The 27,266-nt window shown below is 41.9% G+C and overlaps 2 protein-coding genes across 11 annotated transcripts in view; both read left to right on the forward strand.

Annotated features, from left to right (window-relative positions):
• LOC112466608 (unconventional myosin-XVIIIa-like) overlaps positions 1-12,014 on the forward strand; it is a 47,055-nt gene extending 35,041 nt beyond the window's left edge. For 4 of the 6 annotated variants that reach the window (XM_025034786.1, XM_025034787.1, XM_025034788.1 and 1 more), the window contains 11 exons: positions 4,252-4,380; positions 4,765-4,908; positions 4,995-5,084; positions 7,330-7,689; positions 7,760-7,914; positions 8,590-8,713; positions 8,809-9,263; positions 9,395-9,707; positions 9,928-10,191; positions 10,410-10,747; positions 10,881-12,014. In XM_025034786.1, coding sequence (XP_024890554.1) covers positions 4,252-4,380; positions 4,765-4,908; positions 4,995-5,084; positions 7,330-7,689; positions 7,760-7,914; positions 8,590-8,713; positions 8,809-9,263; positions 9,395-9,707; positions 9,928-10,191; positions 10,410-10,747; positions 10,881-10,887 — 2,379 coding nt within the window. In that variant the 3' untranslated portion in view covers positions 10,888-12,014. Of the gene's footprint in view, positions 1-1,511; positions 3,534-4,251; positions 4,381-4,764; positions 4,909-4,994; positions 5,085-5,949; positions 7,089-7,329; positions 7,690-7,759; positions 7,915-8,589; positions 8,714-8,808; positions 9,264-9,394; positions 9,708-9,927; positions 10,192-10,409; positions 10,748-10,880 lie in introns of those variants that run through there. The other 2 variants (XM_025034789.1, XM_025034790.1) reach the window with 2 other exon arrangements.
• A 1,705-nt stretch (positions 12,015-13,719) lies between these two features.
• LOC112466611 (facilitated trehalose transporter Tret1-like) lies at positions 13,720-24,900 on the forward strand. Of its 5 annotated transcripts, none has more exons than XM_025034800.1 (4): positions 17,376-19,284; positions 19,352-19,470; positions 22,356-22,491; positions 22,593-24,900. In XM_025034800.1, the coding sequence occupies exons 2-4, from the start codon at positions 19,453-19,455 to the stop codon at positions 24,017-24,019; spliced, it is 1,581 nt and encodes a 526-aa protein (XP_024890568.1). In that variant the 5' UTR covers positions 17,376-19,284; positions 19,352-19,452; the 3' UTR covers positions 24,020-24,900. The 5 variants fall into 5 exon arrangements, with proteins under 5 accessions (XP_024890569.1, XP_024890568.1, XP_024890567.1 ...); XM_025034799.1 differs by having other exon boundaries at positions 17,376-18,773; positions 19,210-19,470; XM_025034801.1 differs by lacking the exons at positions 17,376-19,284; positions 19,352-19,470 and adding an exon at positions 13,720-13,815.
• Positions 24,901-27,266: the final 2,366 nt, after the last annotated feature.

Here is a 27,266-nt window from a genome sequence, read left to right on the forward strand (position 1 = left end):
CGTCATCATCTGTCTTTAGAAGTACGTAAAGCACTTCGAAATCTCTCTTTCACCATAATCTTGATACCGCTTGTCTCAAAAAAACCTCTCAATATAACGAAACATTAAGAGAATCTCGCTGTTACACCTTCCGGTTTATCTGCCGCGTCTCGGGACGAAGAAACGCGACGTACCCCCTTCAATGAAAATGATAAGCTGGCAAACTCGAACATTAACCGGCTGTATCTTCCTGCCAGTTGAGAGTTGCAGGCCGATGCGTTCAACCGGCTTCAAGATAATCTACTCCTTTCCCCCTTGCCGGTCCCCCGAGATCCTCTCCCCTTTATTTCCCTCACTCCTTCATCCCTCCCTTCTGTGTGTCGTATATGCCGTTCTCTCTTTCGCTTCTTCACTTCTGCTCTCGCAGTCGGGTGCGTGTACACTTTTACGCGGCTCTTTTACGGCACTTAGTCGCGGCTTGTTCTGCGCGCGGCAGAGGAGAGAAAAAGCCCTCCACCAAAAACCATTCATCTCGCGACGTCCGCAAGTGCAAGAATTATCGCGGTCTCCTTGATGGCAGTGATCAAGGGTGCGATCTCGAGTTGGCGTCAAGTGCAGCGAACGATCTGGCATTGACGATAAGCCAGAAACTTTTTAAGTACCGATCCTTTCGCGTGTGATTAAATATATCATTTGCAGATCTTACGTTACTTTATAATTAAATCCGGCGTCTCGACAAGCCTATGAGTGTCCAGTCACACATCGTTCGTACATGTATGTACGAATGCGCGAAATAATGAACTGCTTCATATCGCGCGAAAAGATTGCGAGGAACACGATTTGAAACAGTGCTATAGTTACAGAGGTGAAAATAATAAATATAACGCTTCTTTACAGATGAGAAGTGATCGTTTATAAACAAGCGATCTGTCTATAAGCAATCTTTGAAGTAATTAGTTCAAAGCTAAGCTTATATAATGTTCTGTTTACTGTAATTTATTTTCGTCTCATTGGCTGCTTGTATCTAATAAAATCAAACGCTCAAAAATGTGACTGATTTGAAAATTATAGACATGTAGAACATGATTAATTGAAAATTGATGGAAGACTGTGCTTAATCGATATATAATTAGAAACGTTGTGGTAATATCAAGACAGATGCACGTATTTCGATTTCTTTCTTATTGAAGTTAATATACTATAGAGAAAAAGTGAAAAATGACAATATTAAAAATTAAAATACTTGCATTTTTGATGTGAAAAAAACAACATACGAAGAAGCCGCAAAGTTAAGTTTTTTAGAAGACGTACGAAACGCGTATATTTACACGTGCTATTTAAATTTGTTTCAATAAAAATTATTAATTTATTCCCAATGCGTCAAAAAATTGACTCAGGAGGGCGTATAAACAATACGACGAAACAGAATGATTTATTAATAATAATAACAGATGTTATAGTAAGAATACTATAGCAGATAAAATTGAAGCACTTTATCCCCGCGATAAGTAACGATTTATTCTTTCCCTTATCGAATTTAACTTCAGGTTTTCATCATGTTCGATAACGTATCTAAGTGCGCGGTCGGCGGCAGTGGCTCGCCTTTAGTTAAGGCCAAGAGCAGCCCGAACGTGTCAAAAGCGTCACTTTCACCCGCCAAAAAGCAGAATCAATCAAATCGAGCGACGAATCTCGCGATTGCTCCGGTCAAATCATCTGGAAAATCGCCGATAATCTCGAAAATATCCATCAAGATGACCCATGACACGATTAATTCGCCGCGTCATGGCTCTAACAATTCGGATTCCTCGAAGTCCCGACTTATGTCGCCTTCGAAGCCTACAACAAAACGATCCCCGAGCGAGACCCGACTGGATACGGCAAAAACTGTCTCATCTCCTGCGCGCAGCAACGACAAAAAGAAGGTTTGCAAGTCGGTCAGCTCGTCTCCCTCGTGCACGATATTAGAAGACAGAGCGTTGCTGAAGAAGGGTCTCACTTATACGCCCGACAAGATGCCGGCGAAGCCTGAAGCGCCGCAACGAAAGGGCACTCTGGATCGTTCGGTCAGCTTGAACTCCGTGTCCGCGGACAATCAAACAAATCCCGCAATATCCCCACGATGGATTCCAATCCCGTTGGAAAGAAGATCGGCGGAGAAGGGAAAAAAGGCGGAATTATCGCGAAAAAGTTTCACGTTCATGAACAGATCTACCAGCCTTTGGAACGTTCAGACGCCGAAAGTGGACTATAATCAATGCAGGAAGTCTTACGGTGCGCCCGCGAGGCTAAACTCGGTCTCCAGGCCGAGCAAGATACCGCTTCCGGCGGCTCGATCTACCGGTCTCGGCCGATCTCTCGCCGATCTATCGCAAGTAGATCGCGTCGGAGAGCCAGTTGGCCAGATGATTAGCTTCGAGCTCGATCTCGACGCCACGTCGGACGAACGTATCTACGAAAATTGTCGCGAGACCCTTGATCGTACCTTGAAGCTGAGCGCCTCGAGGATCTCGACGTCGACAAGTAACCTGGAAGAGAGAGCCGCGCGATTAATGGCACAGTTAGAAGACGACTTGGAACCTAAGGAGACGGTCGTATCTTTGGATGTCGTGGATGTCGCTCCTCCCTGTAGAACGGAAATTGTCTACGAGGATCGAGAGACCCTGCACGACGACAAACCTAATCTTATCGTAGAGAGATATAACTCTGAGGACAACAAGAGTAAGGAAAGTCCGAGAATTAACGAAGAATTGAAGAAGAAAAAGACGATGATAGATATTTTTAAAGATAATAATACAAAGTTTGAAGAAGATTCAAAGAAAAAGGAATATAACCGGATGAAAAACTGTGAGAAGCCGGAAGAAATTACCGAGAAGTCGAAGAGAAGTAAGGAGACTTCCATTCAAGAACTGAGGCGTAACTGGGAGAGACAGAGTAAAAGTAATCAGAATTCTGACGCGAAAACGATCTACGTTGCGAATTCCGGGAAAACCGTCAATCTGTCGAAGACGGCTCAAACCGGAAACGATGTCGTCGATGACGCGCAGGAGACAAAGAGGAAGCAGTGTGTTGGCAAGAAGGCCAACGATATCGAGCATCTGGTGAACTTCTTCAATTGCAAGAACGCCGAAGCCTCCAAGGAATCTTCGCGGGAAGTTTTAATTAAGGCGAAACCCTCGGACGTTCCTGTCATCGAAACGCCTGCCGTGAAGAAAAACGAGTCGAAGAGTGCGAACGAGTACAGCGGATACACGTCGGATGGAAACAGTTCGGAGGACAGCGGCCACATAAGCAACGAAAACGAGGTGGAATGGAAGGAAACTATTGAGAATCAAAGTCAGAAAGAGACGAACGATTTCAAGGGACGACAGTACTTCGATAGGATCGATCGAGACGACGACGTAAAGCTTTTCGACTCGACGATCGTTCACAGACTTGCCGAACCGGAAAAGAAGAATATTGCCGTTAACCGGGGAGGTCGTTTGACGTCTTGCAACGATAACAGTGTTGACTGTTGTCAAATTGATGACAAATGCTCGGAAAATGAACGACAGGTCCGTCTTAAGTGATTATAGCACAATCGTTAACTTTAAATACTGATAGCGCCCGGTAGTTAGAAGATTGACTAGATAATTAGGACGCGTCGGGTGTTTCGCGTGTCGAGTATTGTTCATCATTTATATTGCGGAAAGAATCGCGATTTTGCTGATTAAGATAATGATAATGCTAAGAGATCCGGCATAACAGCATAGTCATCATTAAAATTAGATTTATTTCTTTAATTAATATTTTAATTTTATATATAGATCACTATCACTATATTGTCAAATAATCAGAGTCTCTTGAAACATACCAATTATTTAATAATTCATAATGATCCATAACATATATAAAACTGAAAGTAACTTTGTCAACATAACTGTTAATATATCCACTATTAGTTGCATAGTCTTATGTAAAAGCATATCCTCTCTAATGCAATCGAGATCTCGCGGTACATGATGCGCCTTTACGCTCTAGAAGTTATATGTGTTTATCCTTCATTACCATACGAGATGAAAGCTGAAACTATGCCATGCATATTTCAATATTTATCACCGACCCTGAACTCGGGTTTAATATGCAGTTTTTTTTATCCGTATGTACGCAAATAGACAAAAGCGCATTTAATTAAGACGAACTTAATGATAGAATGCTAGTCATGGCTAGTCTAGGCGTCAATTAATATTAATCGATGAATAAATCGACGGCTGCATCTATTCTTGTTCGCAGATATTCTTCAGATCGGGCACCTTGGAACGATTGGAGGCTCAGAGGGACGAAAAGCTCACAGGCCATATCATTCTGCTGCAGGCGAGATGCAGAGGCTACTTAGCGCGGCGCAAACTCAACACTTTGAAAGTGGGTCACTTATCTCTTTCCGAATTGAAACGCGCCGCATGACCGTGGTTAAAATTTAGAAAGAAAGCTTTTAGTCGCACGTAAGAAATTACAAACAAATTGCAACTTTCCCTCACTTTACTCGATTAGTGTAGAAATTACTACTCTACGTGTTTAAAAATTGCCATCTCACTCGTACTAATGGCTCTAAATCTACAAAGGATTGCGCGTTTATAGAGATTCCCGAGGTTTTTAATCTGGCAACTAATCTGGCAACTAACGAAAGAAAGAGCGCGATGGATATCTTCGCGCCGTTTAGGCTTTCTTAATAATAATTTATGACGCTTCAGCGACCGTCTGTATAATGACAATCCGAATCGAATCGTAAATTAAATTCTCTTACAGCTGCAAGATCTTGCAGTGCGATGCATCCAAAGGAACGTGAGGAAGCTAATGTCCGTGCGAGAATGGCCTTGGTGGAGATTGTATGTGAAAGTCGCGCCCTTGTTGAACGTCCATCGGACCGAAGATCAACTAAAGGCGCGAACGGTGAGAGAGAAAAATATTTTCCATATAATACGTACGTTCTCCATATGATCGATCTTAAATACATTTTTTTTTCTTCATTTCAATAGGAAGAGCTCGAGCTTCTCAGAGCAAAAGTGGAACGCTTGGAACAGGAACGCAATCACCTGAAGCATGACAACGACAAGCTGGAGGCGAAGGTAAGTTAACGCGGCGAGACCATCCAACATGGATACTCATTTTTAATTGCGCAATATCTTTTTTCTCGCGACGGTTAAAACACCTCAAGTGGCTTGAACGCCCGTTACTTGAAACGGGGGAAGGCTCGTGCTGCAAATTGCGCCTCTCTGTTCTACCATCCACCACAACGATTTTGCGTGTGACCGCATGATGAACTTAATAGAGGCAGTCTCGAAGGATACATTAAGCTCAAACTGCCCGATTAGGCATTCGCGGCACGCACGACGCGCAATTGGGTTAAGCATGCCAGACGGCTCGTGTCGAGCGTGCGCAACTATTATCGTGACTCGACCACTAGACTATGCGTTACATTACCATTCTAATCTGCGGCTAATGCATAAAAACACTGGCAATCAACGCATCTTCATAAGAACAACAATTGCTCGAAGAAATACCATTTCAAACCTTCTTATCGTTTAACAACAAACAATTAAGTAAAACCACCGTTTATTAGTCGCCATTAATTAGTAAACGGTGATAAATCTCGCGTAATAATTTTTCTTTCTGTCTCGCATTAGCACATCTCATATACTATTTTATACGACGCGAAAATTTTTCTTTCCGTCTCTCTTCGTCTGTTCTACTTTGATAAATATAGAGAGATAGTTCCTAAATTTTCTATCAAAATGCTAGTTTTACGTTCCTCTTTCACGATATTTTTCTCACGAAATCTACGAAGAATCTGGCGAATAGCCAGAATCACCGTCTCGCACGTTTCTCTCCGTCTTCATCTCCCTCGCCGGTCCTCTCTTTCTCGCCGTCTTCCCCTGAGAATAACTCGGAGGTGACCGCCTCCACCGGCCGCCTTCAGCGGCGAATCGGCCGACCCAGGAAGAGGCAGTTGCACCGCGACTCCTTGCCGACACGGGCGTCCTCGTCGTCGTTCGGCATTACGCAATTCGCCGTAGTAATGTAACGAGTCTCCGGCATCTCGGCCGTTAAATTCAGCAAAGCGAATGAAGCTGCGAAAGAAAGCCGATTAAAATGCCAAGTCCGCGACGACATCAGCTTCGAAAGTTCAATCAATCTATCTCACGCTCCCATGACTGGATTAATCCTACATCGAATCGATATTCTTGAGTCAATTTTCACATCCCTGCGTCAACGTATTCGCCAAGATGCCCTCCGTGCCGACGAGGTACCCGGATACTCCTTCTCCGTCTCATAGTAGTCGGCATCTGAATGCATTAACATCCACCAGTTCCGACGAATCGCTCGAAAGAAACGACTCGATGAGCAATGGGTCGCCGAGTTTATCAAACTCCGCGAAGGGCCTGGCGAAAAGACCACCCTTGCCACCGCATTGTAACCATCAGAAGAGACCGTCTAGCAGAGGACAAGTTGTCGGTACGAGTCACACGATGCGGAGTCCTTCCCCGTGCAGCGTCTCCTCCAACGTTTCTTATCGCGCAAAATCCCTATCCACCGGGATGAGATCGCCGTCTGTTCTTTCCTCGCGAAGCCGATTGTCTCGGCTGGAGTCGCCGATCTTTTCGACTCCGCCGCGGAGAACTTACCCTCGTGAGAGCACGCGTTCGCCGTCGGTGGAGGACGTTCTGGTCAAGGAACAAGCGCCGGTAGTCTTCGACGCAAGTCTCAATTTCGTCCTGGGCTGCGAACGGCAGAGGGTGAAGCAATCCTTCAGACCTACCGCGTCCCACTTAGATTCGTCTACCGCCTCGTCGTATCTCACGTCGAAAATCTCCCAGTTTTTAAAACGTACCGATCACATCATGGACGAGTGGCGGAGCCTTGGTCACAGGGACGATACGAACGATGAGCCGATAAGTTTGCCGCACGCGCGTGATAAAACTCGCAGCGTGATCGGAAGGAGTCAGAGCGCCACGAATATTATGATACGCGGCTATCAGTATTACAGCAGATCGAACAGCGTAGCAAGGAGCCCTTCGAGGCGCTCCCTGTCCCGCGCTTCGGAGGACCGCACCTCTGATGGAATGCAGGAGGTAACGTAACGTGCAGAGCTATAAAGAAATAATGGTTTCAAAAATCGGAAACTTTTCAATAAAAATAATTTCTATACGAAGTGTATGCGATTATATGATTTATCTTACTTCAACTTTAAAAATATTTAAAACTGAAAGACTCAGAATGGATGCAGAAAATACGAGACATAAGTTGATCCGTGGTTCGCGTATAGCGTGTCGTATTCGATTTCCTTACGCAATATGCGTTTTTCTGTTTCAGCTGAGCGAGATGACCGCGGACTTCGCGGAGGAACATTCTACGTCGACACTGGCGGCGGAGAGGATCGATGCCGAGACATCGGAGCGACTGCGGCTCGAGCGTGAGTTGCAGGATGTAACTGAGGCTAACAAGAATCTTCAGCAGACGACCGAACGATTGGAGATGGAATTGCTTTACGCGAGGGCTGCCGATTTGAACGGGGTCGCTTCCGATGGCGAGGAAGGTGAGGACGGCGGTGTTTATAGGCAACGGTACGAGCACGCTATCCGGGAACTCGAATTCACGAAGAGAAAAATGGCGCAACAGCACGAGGACGATCTGGAGCAACTGGTTGGACTGAAGAAACAATTGGAAAAGAAGGTACGTCAAATTATTCCTATTATCATGACGAGTATCACCTTTATCATTGTCTTCTTGTTTTGCCGAGCAGTTGGCCGATGCTTACGAAGAGGTGGAGGAACAACGACAAGTCGTCGGACAGTGGAAGCGACGAGTTCAAAAACTGAACGGCGAGATGCATGATCTAAGATTGCTATTGGAGGAACAGACCGCTAGGAACAACCTCCTCGAGAAGAAGCAGCGCAAGTGAGTCTTCTAGTAACCAATAAGTCAACGAAATTACAAGAGTTTGGGTGAATTGCACGTTCTGTCACGCTTTGAGATATACTTGTGCATTTAATCCACGGCTAATGGTCGACGAGTCGGTATCGGGTGGTAGCTCACTCTATTCTCATTTCACTCGTGGCAACAAGTGTCCCTGGCACTTCGCCAGGCCGGTGACGCCACCCAATGTATACTGCCAGCGTTCGGCGACGCGTCCGGTGTGCTTGTAAATCACGATTGACCGTTTGCGAAGATAGCTTCCTGTTAATCTAAATGCAGCACGCGCCCGCTGGCGATCTCGTTACAGCAGCAAGATTGGATTTGTTCCCGAAATCTTTCCCCTCATTCAGTCAGTTCATCCCCCCCAATACATATTAAAAAATTAATTTACGTTACATTCAAACATAAATTTGTTTATTATTTATCATTTATTAATTAAATTAATTTATTCATTTAATCCTAATGGATCGTTGTATATTATAAATATAAAAATGTTTTTCTCGCAGAGAATATTATTAAAACTTTTAATTTATTTTTAAATAAATATATTTATCTATTTTTAAGAATATAGACGTAATATGTTAAATTTATTACATATAATTACATATAATCGCGAAATAAACATGTTTTACTTATTATGCTAATAATCACATTTAGGTTTGATTCGGAGACTCAGAATCTGATGAATGACCTTAGACAAGAGAAAGCACAACGTGAAAGATTAGCGAGGGAAAAGGAGATCGCGATCGCGGAAAAATTCACAGTGGAACAGAATCTGAGCGTGAGTACATTCTTCTTCTCATTTCTCTCGTTTTTCCCAGCTTAAGAAAGTTGAATACATAATATTATACATATCTGAATATATTATTATAATAGGACGCAAGATTAGAGATCGAGTTGAAGGAGGAAAGACTTCGCACATTGACTCAGGAATTAGAGGAACTTACTTTCGGCGGTAAAACGGAGGAGGAAGTTGCGCAATTGAAGAAAGCGAAGCACGAGTTGGAAAAACGCGCGAAGGACCAAGAGGAAGAGTTAGATGACCTGGCCGGTCAAGTGCAGCTGCTCGAGCAGGCGAAACTTAGGCTGGAGATGAGCATCGAGCAGCAGCGCAAAGAAATGCGCAAGGAAATGCAGCAACGCGACGAAGAGCTGGAAGACGTTCGCGGAAACGCGCACAAGAAAGTTAAAGCTCTCGAGTCGCAGTTGGAGAATGAACATGAGGAGAGGACAATTCTTTTAAGAGAAAAGCACGAATTAGAGCGCCGTTTAGTGGCTCTGGAGGAACAAGATCGTGCCGATCGCGCAGCGGAAGCTGAGACCATGCAAAGGTGATTCACAAAATTTTATTTTTTTTTCTTTTTTATTCCGTTCCATAATTTACTTTACAAAAATTTTTTCTATGTGCATAATAAGAATTAAAAATAACTAAACAATTCGTTATATGTTGATAATTAAACAGATTGAAGAGAGACTTGAAGAGAACGAAGGCATTACTCAGGGATGCACAAACAATGCTCGAAAGATCCAAAGGTGATTCGACGGGTAAAGCCGCGTTGCGTCAGTTGAAAAATCAATTGGAAGACGCGGAGTGCGCCCGAGCAGTAGCGATTAAAGCGAAACAGGCGTTGGAGCAGGAGCTAAACGAAACGCAAGCAAGTCTGGAAGAAGCTATGCGACACCGTTCCGAGGCGGAGGAGCGAGCCAATGCGGCCAATCGCGAACGCTCAGAACTGTTGTCTCAGTTAGAAGAAAACGAGGAGGAGCTTGCCGAAGTATGTTATTTTATTCTTTGTCTTTAAAAACAGCAAGTTAATAATTCATAATAATATAATCAAACGATCGTTATCAATTTTCGCGGGACGTGACTTCTAGTACCTATAAAGTGCACAACAATTTTTAAAAATTTCAACATTTTAAACTTGGTGGTGACTATGTTGTTTAAATAAAAATTATAAAGTAGGTTTTTAAATATATTTTATTTCCCAATTAAAGGTCTTAAAGAAATATCGAGCTGCGGTGCAACAAGTTTCCGCGGAGCAAGGCCAATTGCAAGAGGCACAAGTGCAAATCGTCGCACTCGAGGCGGAGAAGTCATCGCTAAAGGACCAACTGGCGGAACTAACACAGCGCTTAGAATCAGTGGAGCAACTCGGTGATCCAACGGCAAACAGTCTTGCCACGAGACGTTTAGAGTTCCGTGCCAAGGAGCTCGAAAGCAAACTCGAACTGGAACAGACCACGAGAGCGCGTTTGGAGGTATTGTTGGAACTCTACCTTTCACGATTAACTGTAAATTATTTGATTCGACTAAAGCTATATAAGAACTTACTCTGTCAATTCAAATTTTTCAACTAAATATTAAATTAAAAAAATAATTCTTTTTAAATTAATTTTTTTTCCAAAACATGTGATCTTTGAATAAATAAATTAACACTACTGGACGATAACTATTTGCCTCGTCTTTGTTTTCACAGACACAAATAGCACGGCTGAAGGAAAGCGTCGACAAGTTACAAACGGAATCAGCCTTACTCAGAACGAAGGAGCAGACCGCCCAGGACGCGGCGAGACGACTGCAACGATCTTTGCGCGACGCGCGCGACGAAGCTAGTGCGGCGATATCGCGAGAACAGGAGGCCCTACGTGCTCGTCGTGATATAGAGAAATCTCTGGAAGCCGCAGAGGCTGAGACTAAGGTGGCTAGAGACGACCTCAGATTGGCACTTCAAAGGATCGACGATTTACAAAGTGCTATTCAAGGAGAACTTGACTTGGACTGTAGCGAGGAAGCTACCAGCGAAAACAGTGACAGGTAATATATACAATATATTAAAATATAGGATAATGATTACAAATGTATTTTAAAAATATTGACATTCCATCTGTTAAAGAATAATTTTGTCACTGTTTGATTGGGTTATAAACAAAAAATATTTTTTCTCTAGTGATTGATCCGAGCCATCATCGGACTTCGAGTCCGATCAAAATGATGAAGGTACGACTGAATCAGGATCAATAAATCAAATCGTAGATGGACTTTCCCGTGCATCCGAGACATCGAATAGAACGTGAACCCTATAGCCGCTCGTATCTAATGTATGATCGTGAAAGTGATAGATCACAGTCTGGAGAGACGAAAGACTGGCAAAAACGAAGGGCGGTTACAGCTCGTGGTCGCGATAGATATCAATTTTGTGCTACTTGAACAACGCTATTGAAAGAGTTGGCGATCTTTCTTCATTGTTATAGGGAATAGAGTCATTTCGAAAGCGCATTAAACTAGCACAGGAGCTAGCGGTTGACGAAATCAAACTTACGAAGTAACGGCCAATAAGCTAATTAATTGCGCGGCCACTCTCTACGAGCAATGATAAACTTTTTAGGTGCTAACTATGTATAATTCCCTGAAAATCTCGATGTCGTGGCTAATATTCGCACGCCGCGTCTGGTCGTGCGTCCGCGGTGCTATTATCTCTATCCGTTTTTTGAAACGTCGATGACAACGACGTTGTCCCTTTCCAGTCTTCCACAGAAATTCGAGCCATTTCTTCACAAACGCGAAATGTGAATGTTGATGAGAATTGCGCGCATTGCGTTATCGAACAAAAATCGAAACGTAGCATTTTTGATACAAGTAAGTAAACAAAAAGTTTCGTGTCTTTTCATTAGAAAAGTATAAACAGGAATTTTGCAATGAGCTTTGCGAAGTAATAAATTGAAACTTTATTCTCGGTTTTAATACCGACGACCCAATATTTGAATATTAGGTATTTATTATCGTATTTTTGTTCGATAGCACACATGTATGCCACGCGTATATTTTCTCACGCGGAATTAGCTCGAGAATGATCTTCTATTATACTTAGGAAAGGACACATTGCGCTTTTTATTCTTACGATCTACTGCCTTCAGGCTCGATTATGTTTCATATTTGTATAATAATAAAGGGAATGAAAGAAAAGGAAAGCACGATGGAAAGGCAAGAAACGCGTGCCACGACTCGAATTGGGGCTTTGGTTTCGTGTAAGGATTCTCGTGTAACTTATTGCTTTGTAAAATGCAGATCTCCTATTTAATTACTCGAGAGTGTTTCTTTGTTGTACCGCATCCCCTACTGCTCCACCGTCCTTAAGTTTGATCGGAAAGCGACGGACAAAAAGTTCGCGGGAAGAAGTCAAAGTGGAAGAAACAGAGATGGAGAGATGAGATAGCCAGCGCGAGTTGCTTATCAAATTAACCATCACACATAAACCGAGTCACGCATACACGTCCCGTCCTCTTCGACTTTCTTCTTTGAACCGTCAGACATTGATTTCCCGCGGGATAGCCTTGCTCGCCAAAGTTCCAAAGTAAAGTTAAGCTCTTTTCCTTCTGCTCACCGCACTCCATTCCCTCTCAGCTCACCCCATCGCGCTCTGTTTCTTCATTACTTCCATAGCCAGACTCTCTCTCAGTTGGATGAATAAAGTGAAGGACAGCAATTAAATTGCGACCAAGTTGCTGTCGCCTCCGTGACAACAGCGGAGACAAGCGAGGATGGATGAGCATTTAGACTGCAAAATCATTCTCCTCGTGAGGTAAGTCCTATATAAGCCTATTAAGCCGTGAAAATAATTAGAATATGACGCGTCGCGAATAAATCTGCAGAAGGCACGAGTTATTTAACAAATGTTGATAATTTAATTACATATTATTTTTGGCACAGATGCGTACGGGATGTATCAATCATCTATTACAGTGTAGTTCGAACAAACAGCAATGTAATTTTATCTATCTCGTAACTTGATCATTTCATGCAGTGTCGATTGATGTAGCGCGTAAAACTTTTATCTTTTATTTTACTGACATTGGCTATCAGTATTGATAACATATATAGTAGCTTTGACGATCATACGGCTCAATAATCATACATATATGCGTACTTCATATAGAGCGAGTAAAAATTCAGCCTCGACATGACTCCTCATTAGAGATTACGTTATGCGTACGACTTCCATTCGCGACTCGCTGCATGCTCCGATTAATTACTGCACCATACGAGGAGTTAAAGCATAAACGCGTGCGTCGAAAACCACGTAATTGTCGCTATTAGCGAGTCAGGAAAAACGTAAAAGCAAAATTAATAGAGCTCATCACGAGAAAAATGCGGAAAAAGAGAGAATTATCACGACACGTAGTTTTCACTTCTACCATATCATATTGTGGAGTGTGATAGGATACTTGAAAATTTTTTGCAGCAATTTTATCTCTTCCTTTTTACGAAATCGCGAAAGCAAATTTTATGAAAAATTCATCTTATTAAATAACATGACCTCTAATGCAAAGTTATCGCTTATTCGGAAAATTGGCGAATAAGTAAAAGCAAAATCGCGCGTGTTTTAGTCTTTTTGCATTTCCAGAAGATTATTTAGAAAATGCTACAAAGAATATTGAGCAATTTTCCAGCGCATCATAAATAATAAGCTAATTAAAGTGGACTTAGTTCGCCTAATTAAATAACATGACCCGTAATGCAAAGTTATCGCTCATTCGAAAAATTGTCGATAAGCAAAAGCGAAAGCGTAGTATTTTAGTCTTCTTGCATCATCCACAAGATTATTTAGAAAATGCTGCAAGGAATATTGAGCAATTTTCAAGCACATCATAAATGATAAGCTATTTGAAGTGGATTGGACAGATTAATCTGGCGTTTGCTAATTTGTTGTTACGTATTTTGCAATTGATTTGTATTTATTCATTCTAATTCGCATCACAGCCATTGATCGCTACTTAATCCGCTATACAGAAAGCACGAGCTGTCCGAGTTTGCGCGGGTTTAATCGTGACATTTAACAGCTTGGTCTAGCAACTGTCAATTCTGGTCGTAAATCAGTCGTTTGTGTAAGTTATCATTATGCGTTATCATTGCTGAAAGGCTTACAACGAAGCTATGATTAATGCGATAGTGCAAACCGGCTGTCCAAATTATAATTGCACGCATCTTCACTTACATAAAAACCGTCTTTACAATTATCAACACCCGTGTTGGTTAACTTTTCATTATCTTTCTAATATTTCTCTCACGATTAATACACGCACTATCAGCCTGTAATTCTCGTATGCATTATAAAGAACAGTAAATAAAACAAATAAAACATAAATAATTTAGGCAAATTCTATTTCATTTGAAATGTTATACAATTGAGAAAATATTTGCACTTTTATTTACATTGTATCTTGATAAACAAATCAATTTTCATACGGCGCCGTTAAAGAGGAACCAACGCCGCAGTTTTTTTTTAATCGCAAATATCCTCAATAAATACTTCACGCATTGGCTTCTCACAAAGCTTCAACAACAATGTGGTTCAATTTGCGACTTTACAAAATGAGCTAAATAAAACACATAAAATAAAATGCTAAAAATAGAATGGCTACATGTGCAAATATGAACATGTGCAAGTCGTATCACATGAAGGATAATAAATGAGACAATTAAAAATATGGAATTTTAATATAAGAGATCTACGTAGTTAGGGAGAGCCGGCACTTATTAACTCTCGCCGAGTAATTCGCGAAAATTTACAAGAACGTACATTATGGAGAATATACGTTGACTTTACTGCGAGAATGAATTCTCTCTTTCTAGTCTGACTTTTATACCCTTGAAACTCTAAAAAACTACAACAAATAGCAGCCTCGTTACGCGGCTTATAAAACAGCAGATAATACCGCTAAAATATTCATTATTCTAAGTGTTTTTTAAAACAAGGAATTCATAATTTTACGACATCGTACACGGCAAAGAGAGTATACATAAATAATTCAATCCTATACTTCATACTTTCAGTGAGCGCAACAATTATGACTCGCGTGACACAATGTCGATACGAATCAGGGATTACCGCGAACCGTGTCTTATGTACGGCAAGCGTGTTACATAAGCGTTACATAGCGCCTCATGAATTTTTCATCGCGAACATGTAGCCGTCCACAGGCCCGTGAAACGTCGAAAGTCATTGCTCTTGTCGGGAGATCAATAAGAGGGTGAAAAATCGCGCGTCTTGAAAAGATTAATGTCTTATATAATCCCGCATCGGCGCTGATTTATTCCGCATAATATGACGTGTAGCGCACTCGTTACGGCGCGGCGGTAACACACAGAGCGCCGCAAAATCGAACGTGACTCGCCTGAAACCCAACTGAGGCAAAATTCATACCAATGTGAATTTAATCAAATCGACTTCCGCACATTTAGCGACGCGGAACCGTAAATCTTCCTACAAGAATCTTCCCCCGATACTTATTTTTTCGATCCCGATATAAAATCTTACCGCAAAAATCTGTCAACTGTCACGCAAAAAGCCTAATGAACGTATCCCTTTCTTCACTTCTAATATCTTCTATCCTTTGATATAGAAAAAAAGAGATCTAATGGATGTCGGACTGCTCCGGATGGATAAATGGATTTATCAGTGAAACTGAGATAGAAAAAAAAAAGATTAAAGGAACGGGGAGGATTGAAACGTCGATATTTCATCGAAATCGTTATATAAGCTTCGAGTGTCATCCTGTATATCTCGACATAGTGCTTTATACACTCGATACGCAGAACAATATATGGAAGACTGTACAAAGCGCGATAACACGCAAACCATGCACGAAATAAATAAAAATATTTCAATAAGTTACGCAGACATTTAGAGCATTTCGAGCGAATAATCTGTTCTATCTGCGAATAATCTAAATCGACCTTTTTTATCACATAAATCGTTATAATCAAATTAAAGCCGTTGAAATCACCATAGAGAATCGGTTCATCAATCTCAATACAGATTGTTTTTTTTTTTTATAAATCATGGAGGTATAAAAGAATTAATAGAACTATAATAAAGTTTAATTTTATTATCTATTGAAAATGTTAGTACGTTATACTTTGTTAAATATCCACTGCAAAATAACAAAACTAGATGCAACGTTAACGAGCGGACAGGCAAATAAACGCGGCGTTCTTTGGCTCGAAAAACGCAGGGAAAAGTCAAAAGGAACAGGTCGATATTTTCGCCAGGCTCGTTTCGCCGTGCAAATTGCGTGCGCGCCACTTTAAATTTTAATCGCTCCGAGCGGCAGGCGTCTGCCGCACATATTCGCGTTTGTAAGGACGACATAATGAGCGCGCGAGCGCGCGGACTCCGGGCCCCGGGCGACGCCGATTAACTGAGGATTACTTTAATTAACTTTACGCTCGCGACGTAACGACGCGGGAGCGCAGCTAGCCGAGCTGCGTTCAAACACGAGCAAGCGCGATTCTTCGCTTGAGACACGAATCGCACGGCGTTACGTTTCGTTAGGATCAAAAGCGCCTTCGCTTCGCGCAACTGGCGTAGCAACCAGTTGTTGAACAGAAATAGTTGAGACAATGACGATTTACGTAATTGTAAGGAACGTAGACTGAAGCAATTTGTCGCGAAATGCATTAAGTCGGTAAAGAGACTTGCCATTACTTTATTCGAGAGGGTGGAATAAATTTGTCTAATATAAATTTCCCTTTCTCTCAAGACTTATAAGTGATTTATAATGTTACGTGAGATCACTTAGAGATAACGAGAAAAATAAATCGAAGAATCGTTATAAGATATAAATATAAAACTAAAATAGAAATAGATATTTTCGTATGTAATCTGAAAGGGCAGTTCACAGTTCCAGTCCAGATTTATCCTCGGTGGATCGACAAAATCCAAAATCTAGATTGAATCCTATTATCATACGTCTTGGCAAACAAAAACAGTTACAAAAAACGGATCGTAGTTGTTTGTAAATCGGTTGAGAATTCTTACGAAATTGCCATTATCAAGATGTTCTTATCTCACTAATGACGGTGGCAAAATCGCTTTAAATCGACGAAAAGTCTATCTCGATGTAGCCAGTTGCAAGGTAAAAAACGATTTTCAGTAATTAAGAAGATAACATTCATAAATTAATTATACATTCATGATGACGGTTTTATGCGAGTAATATAAAGCGAGACATTTTGTTTCGCAATATAACAAGCGTGAAATGCAACGTAATGATAATAACAATCTCACTGACAACATCATACTATACATAAAATGGCTAATAGCAAAATATATTGAATAACTACTTTTCAAGAATTGTGTAAATAATGAGATACAGCAATTATATAATAATGACCTATTTAATAATTTCAAATTACATAAGTTTACATAAATTTCAATTTAGATTGATGCAATATTCTATTAAAACGTTTGGACAATTCAGTGTACTCCGTTTACAAATATAAATTTCTGTTACATTGAAATTACACTTGTATTTGCCAATTGAGACCGAAGCTTGCATAGAAATTAATCATGGAACAAGCGCAACGTGACGTTCATCGCTCGTTAATAATATATCAAGCTTGATCTGTCAGTACTCTTATGATTAATTAAGTTGACACACATGTTGAATGGATCTTAGCAATCTCAGAAGGCGGAGTACGTAATTAAAATTTCTATCAATCTATTGTCTTCCGTCGCAAAAAGAAATCTGATTAATTTAATGTCTAAACTGCTTGAGTAAGTGATAATCAATGTAACGGCATTAACAACATATTAACTTATCAGAACAAAGTCTTTAAGTAAATTTGCTCTTAAGTTGTTATAGATATGGAAGTGGGGACGGATACAATGGAATTTTCTTGATAGCAGTAGTTTTGTTAACGAATTACGTGTCTTGCAGCTAAAAATCTACGTCAGTTCACGTCCGACTGCGGCAGCAATCAAAGATCAGTTTACTAATGTGTCACGTCGGAATAAATTCTTTGGATCACTGGAAACTCCTGCATAGCCACAGCTTTGAAATGTCAGATTATCCCAGATCGTGCGTATTCCAAGAGAACCGAAACTAATCCGTTCTGAAACGCAATCAGCTTAACTCCGAAACGCAATAAATCCCTTTGACGCATCGCGTGCTCGTTGTTCCCGTTATTGAATCGCCGAAAGCGCACGATTAAGACTTCGATCGATTCCCTTTTCCGCCGCTAGAACCGAAAAGGTACTCCAGAACGTGAAAGGTACCCTTCACGTCCAGGCCATCCTTCGCCTATCCAATTAAAAAAAAAAACAAAGACAAAATTCCTATTTTGTCCGTGTTTTTCTCTTTCCTCTATACTCGACGCTAATGGGTTTCGACGATGGCGGACAGGACTTGGATAAATCGAGTCGTTCGTGGGGACCGATTGAGCGGTTCAACTCGATGCTTGACATTTTCTCGCCGGCGACAATTAACAACTGTATCCGTTGTCACAGTTTATTTGAGAAACATACATACATCGCAGACGCGCGACGTGCGATAAGCCGCGACGAATCCTCGTGGGTTTGTACGGGGAAAAATATCGGTCCGCTTGTGATAATGGAGAACACGCGGGAGATAAGCACATAAAGGAGGCACTAAGATGCGTCTCCTCTCTCCATCAATCATGAATCGCACCACTATGTGGGAACGACGAGCGGCTGCCTGTTGCTCGTTACCAATCAGCGAAAGAAGACGCGTGTCACGAGGGCCTTCAGTTATCATTTCTACGCGCAGTGGTACTTAATGGTGCACTAGCTTGTAATTAACGGCAGTCGAATTAAGGACAATTAGACGCGAGGGCGATGGTGAGTCGTCTGTGCCACGGTTCTGGAGCTGATTATGAAGTAACAGATATATTAGATTGATCGGACCGCATCGATAAGACGCGGCTGACTTGATCCAATGCGGTTTCGGACTTCAGAAGTTACCAGTGTTTAGTTTGTTATTTGCGGGCGATGGAAGCAGCGAGAAGCTTAGCCGCTAAAATCGACTGATAATTACGGCTGGTAATTAGGCGCTTAATTGCTTCAATCTTCGAAAACTTCGCGAAGATACGTCGCGAAACAGATACGGGAATAAGAACAAAAGAAAAAACCGACGGAGTAATAAAAATTGAACATATTATTTTGGACTGTTAATCGAAGTAGTGTTTCGTGCAATCGCGGCAAGCATACAGATACAGACGAAAATAATCTTCGATCGGTATTAATTAATGTATTTATATTTAAATATTTTCGGAATAAACTTTATAATTATATATGTAAAATAAATACGTGCTATATTATGAAACAGTGAAGTAATATTGTTGCCGTGTATTTCTATTCGTCTTCGATATATTTGTTTCGATTATGATTTGGAGAAAAATAAAACAAAGAGAGAAATTCAATAATTATATAATTAAATGTGTTAACAACACCACACACATAAGCAATATTCCGAAAGGTGTGACTATACGAGCGGAAAACTCAGTGGGAGCCAGCCAGAAAGAGGAGCGACACCGCCGACCACATTCTACCCGTATGTGTTCCAATATCGTATTGTTTCCAACTGAAAGTATCGATACCCGTCTGACCTGAAATTAAAGGCATTCGATAAAGCTCGAGGAAACTACTTGTTGGATTCGTTGAAGGCTGAAGCTCCGGAATCGCCAGAAGAAATAGGACAGCCGTTCCATTCTCGTCTTACATGGCTACGACCACGAATGTAAGTGACACAGTTCCGTTCGCGCGTCGCAGCTGCAATGCACCGCTGCTCCGATTTCTCTTGTTGCCGCGTAAGCCGTAAACGAACGAAATCGACACTTGCTACCACGTAACACAATATTTAGATAATCAATTTACATATATTATTAGTATATTATTAGTTGTAATTTTATATACGTATTCATTACACTTATATTAAATTAACAAGATCCTCGTTAACATTTATTTTTATTGCAATTTTTGAATAACTGAATTTTATTTAATTTCTAATAATATAGAGTAAAATTTATCTCGTGTCTTAATTTATCCTCGATTATGTTTGTTACCTTTCGTTGCACGAAATTGCTCAAAATGTAGCAATAATTATAGTTGTTATAATAATTGCTTGTTAATATTATCAATTAATTTGTAACAACTAAATAGGGTAAACTCGGGTAAGATAGCCATATAGGAAAGATAGCCAACTCATGTTCATTCGATGTTTCAATGCGAGCTAGATTAAAAGAACGTATAGGCCATCTTTCCTATATGACCATCTTATACGAGTTTATCCTAATTAATGCTATAATAATTAATGCATAGATATTGTTTATCAATTTCTATACATTTCTAAATCAACCAGAAAAGATCATTTATTTGTTAATTGCTTTCTGCAACATCTACACGATTGGAATGCGTTAATGAAAGACCGTCAACCGATGACCTCCACCATCGCGACGTTTATAAATATCGCGGTTGCTAGAAGGAGGGATCGTATACGCGGAACATCAGGAGAGAGTGATGTAAAAAAAAAGAAAAAAAAACGGAAAGAACGGAGATGCAAAAGAAAGGAAGACGAGCGATATGTACGCGAGCGCGAAAGCAGAGTGTCGGCGCGTGCGCGTTTCCCCGACGTATCCGGTTCCACGAACACGGTCGAAATATCAACTAAATCGTGGAAAGTGGTCATCTCCGAGAAGAGCTGTTGGTTAATCGCGCGGGGCATACTGTTTTTATAATTAGATCGCACTTGTCGTTTTAAAGCGACGTCGGTGCGACGAAGGTATGACAGGAGCGGCGGACCCGCTGGTGAGTATCGATCTCGTCCTGCTTTCGTCGAGCTCGCGTTACTTTTATCGCTCTCCCGCGAAGTGTTTCACGGCCAGATAAAAACTCATTTTTAGTTGAGGTTATGCGTAGACGAACGCACGCACGAGTGCATGCACGAATGTACGCAGCAGAAATGGTAGATAAGCGTTTCACTTTCACGGAAGCGTGCGTGCGTGCGTGCGTACGCGCGAGTGCACGTGATAGGGTATGCGATGTCGAGTGTCTACGGGCGAATTTCTTCGGAATTTTCCAGCTTTCGTTTTGTTTTTCTAAATCGCAATCCGTGAATAAAACTAATACCGGAGTAATGTCTTGTAAGCATGCTTTGCGATTCAGAGGACACAGTTCTTACGGATCGTTTCACGTGAAGTAGGAAAACACGAACGGAATGTACAAGATTCCTGCAATCTCTTAATGCGCATCTTGCAAAATATCGTCATAAAATAGTTCTTAGTAAACTAAACTTGCTAAAGCGGTCGAGATTATTCACTGGCAAGGCATCGCGTTTCAAACGAGAGAGAGAGAGAGAAAGAGAGAGAGAAAGAGAGAGAGAGAATTCACGTGAATCGAGAAATTCAAACTTCATGCATCTCGCAAAGTCAAAAGGATCTCTCCAAATATGATCGGGTTGATCGATCACACCACGTTTGGCTATACTCAGGACACTTAATGGGGAACGCTCACACATTGGAGTATGCGACGGGGCATTGACCGATATCGTGTTATGTAATGCCTTGTGTGCCTCGTGTGCTCCATTTTGTTGCACAGATGCACGCATCGCACACGTTCGCGGCATGCTGCCGAAAATAAACTCGGGACGAAAGATCGACGGCGTCCTGTCGATTCCGGGACAAGCATGGGTGTTCCGTCTAATTTCGTTTTCAAACGGTTTGCCAGCAGATTCGCGCGGTGGCTCCGAAAAATCGCGAAAAGGTGCGCGAACACCATAATGTCCATAATCCTGGTGAGTACCACGAGGCAAAAGGCAAGATACATTTTCGCTGTTGCTCGCACGCTTATCGAAGTCAACGTTCTCGCGTGCGCCGAGCCATCGCGATAAGTTCGTGTAGTTGCCGTTGATGAGATCCAGCTAGGTTATGTCGCGAGCGGACACGCGATCGTGAAGAGCGGTGTATCGTTCTTTAAAAATGCCAGTGCGCATGTGCAGTCGATCGCCGCCTCATCTTGGCGCCATGCTCGATCGGAGAACGGTAAACGTCGATTACACGAGACTAACTTGGCAAACATTCTTATGACGCATTACGTTTCTCATTAATGAAACTCTAAAACCTTTCTCAGCTCTACATTGTGAGCGAAGGTTACCGAGGATAATTCTTTCGCATGTCAATATAGATCACAAAATCGCGGAATTTCTGGGTTCTTCAAGAGAAAACTGTGGTTTTCATTTGATTTCTTACATGCCACATTAATCACTATCACCTGTTGCTTCGCACGGAAAAGACTTCTGCATTCTGTCACGCGCAAGGAGATGTACGCACAAGTATCAGGTGCATTGTCGAATCGTCAACGACGTTCTAGCGTTCGCAAAAATATTTCGTAAATCACTTCAGTGGTAAAAAAAGTGATTAATTTTTAATCTGTAGCATTAATATATAATTGTCGCAAAATTTAAATAAAGAGAAGGAAATTTAATATAATTGCAAAACTAATTTTAAGCAGGAGAAAGAGAGCTAAAATATTCGTGTTGCTTTAGCTCGTGCGGCTATAAACATCGCATAGCAGCAAAGAAAACTGTCATTTTCCTCTTAACAAAATCTATATCAATTTTTATCGCAGATCAACGTGCTAAAAGAAGCGAGATCGAAAGGGGAGATCGTGACGCAAGTTTCGCCTTCCCAGGACAAGCATTGCGACGAAAAAACGACGAAGCACAAACAGACGCAATGGAGGCAATGGCTGGCGTGCATATCAGGTTTGCGTCATATTTCATGAGATATCGCGCTCTTAGGTGATATAAAAAAATCAATTGTTCAATCAACCGCCATTAATCTTCCATCAATCTCAACTTCGCAGCGACTCTATCCATGGTCGCGGTCGGCACCGTTTACGGATGGACCACCACGTCGCTCTCGCGGCTCACATCCGGCGCCAGCGATGTTCCCATGAAGATAACCGATGACGAGGGCTCGTGGATCGTGTCGCTGACGGTGATCGGCTCGATGATCGGTCCGTTTCTCGGCGCTAGCCTCGCCGATCGATATGGACGTAAGAGGTGTCTTCTGTTAGCCAGCGGTTTCTTCATCGTTGGTTGGATAGTCGTCTTCTTCGCCCAGACCGTCGCTGCCCTCTACGTCTCTAGGGTGATCCTCGGCATCGGCGTAGGCATTGCGTATACCACCAATCCGATGTACGTGTCGGAGGTTGCCGACGTCGAAATCAGAGGTGCCCTTGGCACCTTGATCGCCGTGAACGTGTTCACCGGTTCCTTGCTGACGTGCAGTATCGGTCCGTGGATATCGTATCAAGCTTTAACGGCCGTACTCTTTACGGTACCTATCATCTTCGTGGCATGCTTCTCCTGGTTTCCTGAGACCCCCGCCTTTCTCGCGGCCAGGGGCCGCCGAGCGGAAGCCACCAGATCCCTGGCGTTCTTTAAAGGGATTCGCGATCGCGACGAGGCAAGGAGAGAACTGGAATACACTTTACGTAATGTTTTTATCGAGGACGTTTGTGATAATACTCCAGTAACCGGTCCTGGAGCACGAACGGAACCGGTTAAGCGCAGCTGGATGGCTAAGCTGAAGCTGCTGATGTTACCCAGCAACACCCGAGCTCTCGGCATTATACTCGGTCTAATCGCGACGCAGCAACTTAGTGGAAACTTCAGCACTATACAGTATCTAGAAGTGCTCTTCAAGAAAACGGCGATCGGCATTGACTCTAGCATAGCTACGATACTCGTGCTCGCGGTGAGCCTCGTCTCATGCGGATTATCAACTGCGACCGTCGAGGGTGCGGGAAGACGCCCATTACTGATCGCTTCCACTCTGGGCGCCTCCATTACCCTGGCGGTTCTTGCGACGTACCTTACGCTAGACGCGAGGGGCGTTGATGTATCAGCAGCAAATCTTCTTCCGGTAATTGATGTGATCGTCTTCCAGGTGGTCTATCAAATCGGATTGGGTACTCTACCAAACGCGCTGACCGGCGAATTGTTCCCCACCGAGGTGAAGGCGGCCGCCGGTGCTATCGTCATCATTTTTGACGGCGTGCTTGGCTTCGCCGTAACCAAGCTGTATCAGGTGATCGGCGACTGGTTGGGCACCGATGTTATTTACTACTTCTTCGCGGCGTCGTGCTTATTGGCATTCGTGATGGTGATATTCATCGTGCCCGAGACCAAAGGTCGGACGTTCCGCGAAATTCAAGAACTTCTGGAAGGCGGCGCGAAGAAGACGGAGACCGCTGAATGTTCGCAGGAGCGAAGTAACATGGCGTGACAAAAAGGAACGTGTCGCACCTCTCGTTCGACGCGGTGCAAACTTACTTACGAGACAACGTCATCGGACGCTCTTTTCAAAGCGACGAACTTTGAAACGGCGATTACTTACTCTCAGCTGTGTATAAAACGTACGTTTGGTGTACGCTTTTCAGGCTATAAAAACCGGAACGCAAAGGTAAAATCGCCTTTGCTTCGCGGTTTGCGTTTACCACGATTTTTCTCGTGCTATCAGAAAATAAAGTGGTTTTTATTAATATCGTTCATGTTGCGTAAATTCATACTGATGGTTTCATTCGTGTTCCTTCAACTGTGAGTATTTTTCGCTAGTATTCCCAAGAGATTACGGTCGTCGCGAAATTCAACATTTATTTATTAAAACTCCTCTACGAGAAACACTGTCTTTATACTTTATACTGTCTTTAGAGCTTTTCTCGTTTCCTTTTTTCCGCGCTAGATGTTAGTCGGATCGGATATTTAACGGGACGTCAGACTTCAGAGTTTCTCGTGCATACAAGATAAAATATTTAAGTAAGGAGAACTGTGTGAGAGAGAAATGGGAATAAAAAGGACTGGCAAGTAAAAATTTCTAGTAAACATGCCGCATCTCTTATACGGGGAGCGTAAAAATCGTAGGTGACGGTTAAACATTGAGATGAAGAGAAAGAGAAAGAGACGCTTGAAAAATCGCGAAAATGTTCCGCAGTAAAGAACAAAAAGAAAATGTAATGGGAAACCCTCCAGAGTTCCGGTATTGTCGAGAGAGAGTGACTTTAACGTTTTCATAACCGCTGACTATATATGCTACTATATATTTTCACATGTAAATTTGTAAACTATTTTATATTAAATATCCTGTTAAATACAATTCGTTACAAATGTGACTTTCGCGATATTTCTTTCGAGCAATACAATCAGCGAAGCAATCGTATTTGCGCCTTTACGATGAGAAGCGATAGAACATATATGTTTGTGGTCGCAGAATTCATTCGTAAACGTAATCCAATCTTCGCGCGATGCTTTTTCCCGGATAAGTTTAGTCAAAGCCGTAAAGATTTCAATTTATGGAACATCTTGTATAGGAGAAATTCGCGCACAATCCTAGTCTCTTACGTAACAGCGAAATATAAAATATAAAAACGTTTCTTTCTTTCTTTGTGATCAAACGCGTATTCTAAAATTTAAAACAAAGAATTGTTTTAGGTAGCTATCAGATTTCTGATACCATGTTTTCTGCGTAAAGAAAAATATCAAAAAATATACGCACGCACTATCTCTTTGCGAGTAAAATTAAAAATGAATATTTTGTTGCAGACATGTCAAAACATTTACAAATACAACAAATACAGGTATCCCTCAAACCAGTGTAAAATCGGCTTCTTATACATATGTAAAGCAACACGCAAAGCTTGACAAGGGGTTGAAAAGGAAATTAATACAAGATTAAAGCACGCTTCGTTGCGTCAAAGAGAAATAAGTAACAGAGTCAATAAACGAATGGCGATATTTTTAAAGTGCAAGAATGCCTTACGTCGCGCGATGTCTATCCTGAAATTTCATTTCCTCTTTTCAGCGTCAATGAAGCCACACAAGAGGCGTTGTTGACGATAGACATTTCAATTTATTTCTCCATATTACGCGCTGCTACCGAATATTATTTCGAGATCGCGGTATGTACCGTCCATTTATTCATTAAACAAAAAATTAAATTTAAAAAGAACCACGTTATAAAAGTAATTGTATAAGCAAAAAAATTGTAAAAAAAAGTATCATGCGTACAATTAACTTACATGACGAAACAAGAGCAAACTGTATATTTGCCTGATAAGAACGTAGTAGAACTCAGCAAATGGAAAGAATAATTTCTCCCGTTGTTTGCCGAGAAAAAAAATCGATGACAAAAGAATCATAAATGTAGCGAGGAGATGCGGAATCGTTTGATAGAGAGCAGGAAACCTCCGCGTACACTTTCCGTATCGCGAGCAGAGCCCATATATCGAAATAACGCAATTGTTGCAGCGCCTGTGCTCTTACGGCGATGGCATAGCATGCAGCGGATGGTTTCATCTTAAAATGGTCCATATCTAGAACGATTCAACGTGCTATCGGAATGGCGTATTATTAGATTTCAATTTCTGCAATATCTCTCGTAGACGGGTCGGTCAAATAAGTTCACGATCTGCTGCAGATAATGAACTTCGATCTCAAAGGGATGAGCAGAAAAAATAAAAGACGAATCACGGGATAGATTACTGAGAAGAGCTCCGAGCATTTTTAATTCATCGAAAATCGCGTCTTGTACGTCTGTTCGAATATCACGACGTTGCAATTCCTTTTTCGTTGACAAAGAATTATGGCTTTCGGGTCCTACCTTCTGATCGTTCACCGCGAGAATGCAGCTTTTCGGTACATGAAAGATCACAGCCGCCGTATCGAAGGTTCTTAAGGAAACAATGTTGCTCGAGGAAACAATAAAGGGTTCGGGGAACCTATTCCAAAGCGTTTTCCAGCACTATTGTCGACTTCAGAACGATTTACGCGCTCGATCGCGAGTCGTGGTGGTAAGGAATTAATTAAAGTGAATTAAACGCCCTGGCCAAATGTTGTATTAAACGCCCGGCCAGTTGAAACTTGCAAACGCCTCCGGCTACCGTCGTGCAGGACGCCCGATTTTGTTCTATCCTCGCTGTTACTCCGATCCCTTTTTGCTGAACCGCTTTGTTCGACCCGTCGAAATGGTAAGCCCAGTGGAGAATTGTAGTTTTATTCTGCGGCCGGAGTCGCGCAACGATGGCGGCGATCGCCGAACGAAGAGAATACAGCTGCGAACGAGCTTGTAAAACGATCGGGATTTTCTCCACGCGAAGCAGATGTAACCCGCAACGGCACGGTCTATCTCGCGGTCTATGCTGTTTTTGAATTTACACTCGCCGATTTTTTCCGTAAACAATGCCGCGCGCGGTTGAATATCCGCAGAAATATGAAATATGTATGATATTACGGGGAGAAAAATAAATGCGCGTGCGGGGGGAGTGGGCGATGGTGGAATTAGATATATGCGAGCGCGAAAATAACTCAAGTTACTATCGCCAATCAACAACGGCGTGATAACTTTATATCTATTGTAATTAACTTTTTCATTCCCGACGCTATTGTGCGGTTATTTATTAAGAATTAAATATAAAAAATAAAATTTTCGAGCGCTTGTTCGCTGTACGATTGAAATTTAGACACTGAGAAAAAAATTG

Source organism: Temnothorax curvispinosus, unplaced genomic scaffold, assembly GCF_003070985.1.
Source record: "Temnothorax curvispinosus isolate PA1 unplaced genomic scaffold, ASM307098v1 QBEX01016430.1, whole genome shotgun sequence".
In the NCBI taxonomy this organism is placed as follows: Eukaryota; Metazoa; Arthropoda; class Insecta; order Hymenoptera; family Formicidae; genus Temnothorax; species Temnothorax curvispinosus.